This window comes from Ischnura elegans, chromosome 6 (genome assembly GCF_921293095.1).
Source record: "Ischnura elegans chromosome 6, ioIscEleg1.1, whole genome shotgun sequence".
Taxonomy (NCBI): Eukaryota; Metazoa; Arthropoda; class Insecta; order Odonata; family Coenagrionidae; genus Ischnura; species Ischnura elegans.
Window position 1 is genome coordinate 95,535,167 of NC_060251.1, and position 3,341 is coordinate 95,538,507.

Here is a 3,341-nt window from a genome sequence, read left to right on the forward strand (position 1 = left end):
CAATATACTCTCACAAGCCTGTGACTTTAATCGTAACGGCAGGCACGTTTGTAGCCTTAATTTGGTTTCAGACTCATAAAGTTGTCGAATGGATACATGATAGTTGGAGCCTGACAGCCGCCTTTAGAAACCAAAGCGAGCCTCTAGAGCATCTGTCTGGAATTTTCCTGGCAACATATACTCCATACCCAACTCATTAATGCAATATGAGGCCAACTCAATTAGAGCATGGGTGGTATGCATGAAGGCAGTCCTTGTTTCACGTGATAGATTACCACAACCACTCTCACCCCACCTATCAACCCACTCAAAAACACTCTCTAACAATTTCATTCCTTCACACCCTAAAGTTAATGGCTTTTGCAAAGCATCTCTTAATCTTCAACTTTTGTAAGGCGTCTTGACATTGACTACCTTCCACCAGTTGGTAATAATCTTAATAAAGGCCGCACTTCCTAAGGAATTCTCCAGTTGCTTGCTTCTCCCCAAAAAGGTAAGCGCGTTCACCACATTCTCGTTAAAAACTTGGAGAGCAAGTTTCACATTTTGTCGCTCTAAATTTGATGGATAGAGTGCTTTAATGGTTAATGAATGCCCATACCTCACAATGTCACCACACTCAAGGAAATATAATTCACGAACAGTACTGAAAGAAGCTATTTCCTTTGGTTTGCAAACATCATCGAAATTGGGGTAAAAAAAATTGGTGTCCATTGCCTTGGTTAAGCCAATTATTTCTTATGCACTTCAGAATGTGCACAGAGTCAAACAAAAAAAATAATGGCCATGACTTATCATAGGGGTTGGGGTACACTATGCTTAATTTGTTGGGGAAAGAAAATTTTGACACAGCCCTCTTATTGATAGAGTTGTTGTCTGAAACCAGGCTCACAATTCTATATCCAATGCCTTCTAATGCCACAATGATGTTTTTAGTGACCGCGAATAATTCATCAGCAGAGAATTTACTCACAGGAAATATGTACACTACTTCTTTGAAAGAGGACATTAAACTAGACATCATGAATACATAAGCCGTTTTGGCAACACAAGGGGAGTTTTGACTTATGCCTACAATGCTACCACCCTTGTAGTCAACATAAGATCTTACATGAATTTCATCCATCATGAGCACCACATGTCTTTCATGGATCTTGAGAGTAGAAAAAACAGTTTTGGCATATGCCAAATAGTGGGTCAAATCTCGTTGAGGGCTTAAATTATAACTGGCACACACTTGGCAGATGGTGGTTGGATGTGGGAGTTGAAACATACCGGAACTTCTAACAAACTTATAAGCATGGGGAGATATTGTAAAGAAAATACTGCAAAAAACAAAAGTTTCACTCCGATAACGATAAGAATGCTTACTACTTATCATAAGCTTAATCTGCTCAGTTAAGAAATTGACTGTGTCAACAAAATCATCAGAGGCGTGCAAAGAGTCCAAGAGCTGCAAAATTACCCCCAATTTATCCACCATAGAAGAATTGGGGACAGGTTTGTCACTTATTAACGTTGTTAGCCCTGCTAATACCTCATTTACAGTATTGGTGTCTTTCACATGCATTGAGAAGATGAAATTACCAATCTTTTTCAGTTCAGCGTGGTCCATGAACACATTTAACATTAAATCCCGATCAATAATGACACATGCTTTCATTACTGGAAATGGATCTGCTATGATATGGCAGAGAAGCAATTTGTCTTTTTTTAAATAAAGGAGAAGTCCCCAAAAGACGAGAACTTTTGGAGCTTCTCAAAACATTCACCCAATGTTTTGAAACTCCTTGCCTCCTCGTACAGCCTTCTTTCTTCTATGCTATCTCTAATGCACTTCTCCAGTTGCTCCATTTCCTTCTTTCTTCTCTTCTCTTCAGGCTCCAAGCGAGCTTTCACTGAAGTACATGATGGACGTTCGGGGAATACTGATGGTACCGCCCCTTCTCTCAGCCTCGGCGCTGGAAGCTTTACCGTGATCAACTTCCCTGTGCTCTCATCAAACATAGACGTCTCCCACAAAACATCCTCAGACATGAAATGTTTGATGCACACCTATAAATATCAAAAATTGTATCGTTAATAGAGAGAGATGGTTATCTTCCAACTAATTACGATGTACGAATTGTGAATTTCGAAAAAAAAGTCTCATCTTGGAAATTGTTTTAGTAGAATTCTCTCCTCTTCTGCCATCATAAGAGCTTTGGCCTACTTGCGGCGAGATACAAACACATAAATTATATCACGACGCAGCAAAATAGATGGACATTTCATTCATTAACAGGGAACTTAAATCAGGCAGTGCTCATTTTTTTGCGAGATAATTGAAAATAAGCACGAGATAAACCCTTTTCGATATCCAAGACCCATGCGTAATTTAATAATTTTCACCACCTTACTCAATGCACACCTACTCAACGCACATAACACTACAAAAGGACACTTGAAGTTGGCGGTAAATTATTAAATAACAAACGCATGTCAAAAATTCAAGCACAATAACATATACGTTCGGCATAAGCACGAATTAAAATATTTCCTAAAACAGAATAATGTATGAAACCCATTTTTGAACTTTTTCCAGGGAATTTTAATTACTATTAGGTGAAGTTATTAAGTTTAACTATTACATACTATAGTAGAAAGCAATAGTACTTACTCTGGAATAGGTAGTAGGAGTAAAGTTAGTCCTATGAATGCTTCTTGTCCACTTCATCTTCAGCAGCTCATCATCTGGGAATCGAAACACCGAAACTTGTTCACCGCCCACATAATTTCCTCGGCAATGAGGCACACAACACTTATTAACCATTTTCTAGATTAATTTCCGGTGAATTTTAAAGAAATTTCCGGAAAACACGGCAATTAACAACTTCGTTTAACTTAAATCAACGTACAACTATATCACTTTCGCCCTTGAACTCGCGTTATTCAAGCATGAATATAACACGGAGTCCCCTTGACTACAAGTAAACATTGGCCTCCGCTAAGTGACGTCACACAACAGAAGTCCTCAGGCCTTTTACTTTAGGTGGCGTTGGCACGACACCGTTAATTATTGTAAAATCTGTCTGACTGGTTGTGGTGAGGTTGGCTCACCGGTAGGGTTTTACTGACGCGCCTTCGGCGCGACCAATCCATATGTGCATACAAATACGGAATTTCTTGACAAAAACTAAAATTTTTAAGCTTAGGATGATTAATGCAACATGAGAATGCAAATGTGGAAATTCATGTCGTAAACTGTACTCCTGTGCGAAGGAAGATGAATGCGATGGGATATTAGAGATGCGAAATGATAGAAAAGATGTGGAAATTCTTGGTGTATTCTTGAAGTTTTC

At 38.9% G+C, this 3,341-nt stretch overlaps 1 protein-coding gene across 1 annotated transcript; it reads right to left on the bottom strand.

Moving 5' to 3' along the window:
* Positions 1 to 1,268: 1,268 nt before the first annotated feature.
* Positions 1,269 to 3,098, bottom strand: LOC124160876 (THAP domain-containing protein 2-like). Its single transcript, XM_046536983.1, has 2 exons — positions 2,660 to 3,098; positions 1,269 to 2,055 (listed from the first exon to the last, which is right to left on the bottom strand). The coding sequence occupies exons 1-2, from the start codon at positions 2,810 to 2,812 to the stop codon at positions 1,714 to 1,716; spliced, it is 495 nt and encodes a 164-aa protein (XP_046392939.1). The 5' UTR covers positions 2,813 to 3,098; the 3' UTR covers positions 1,269 to 1,713.
* Between the last annotated feature and the right edge of the window lie 243 nt (positions 3,099 to 3,341).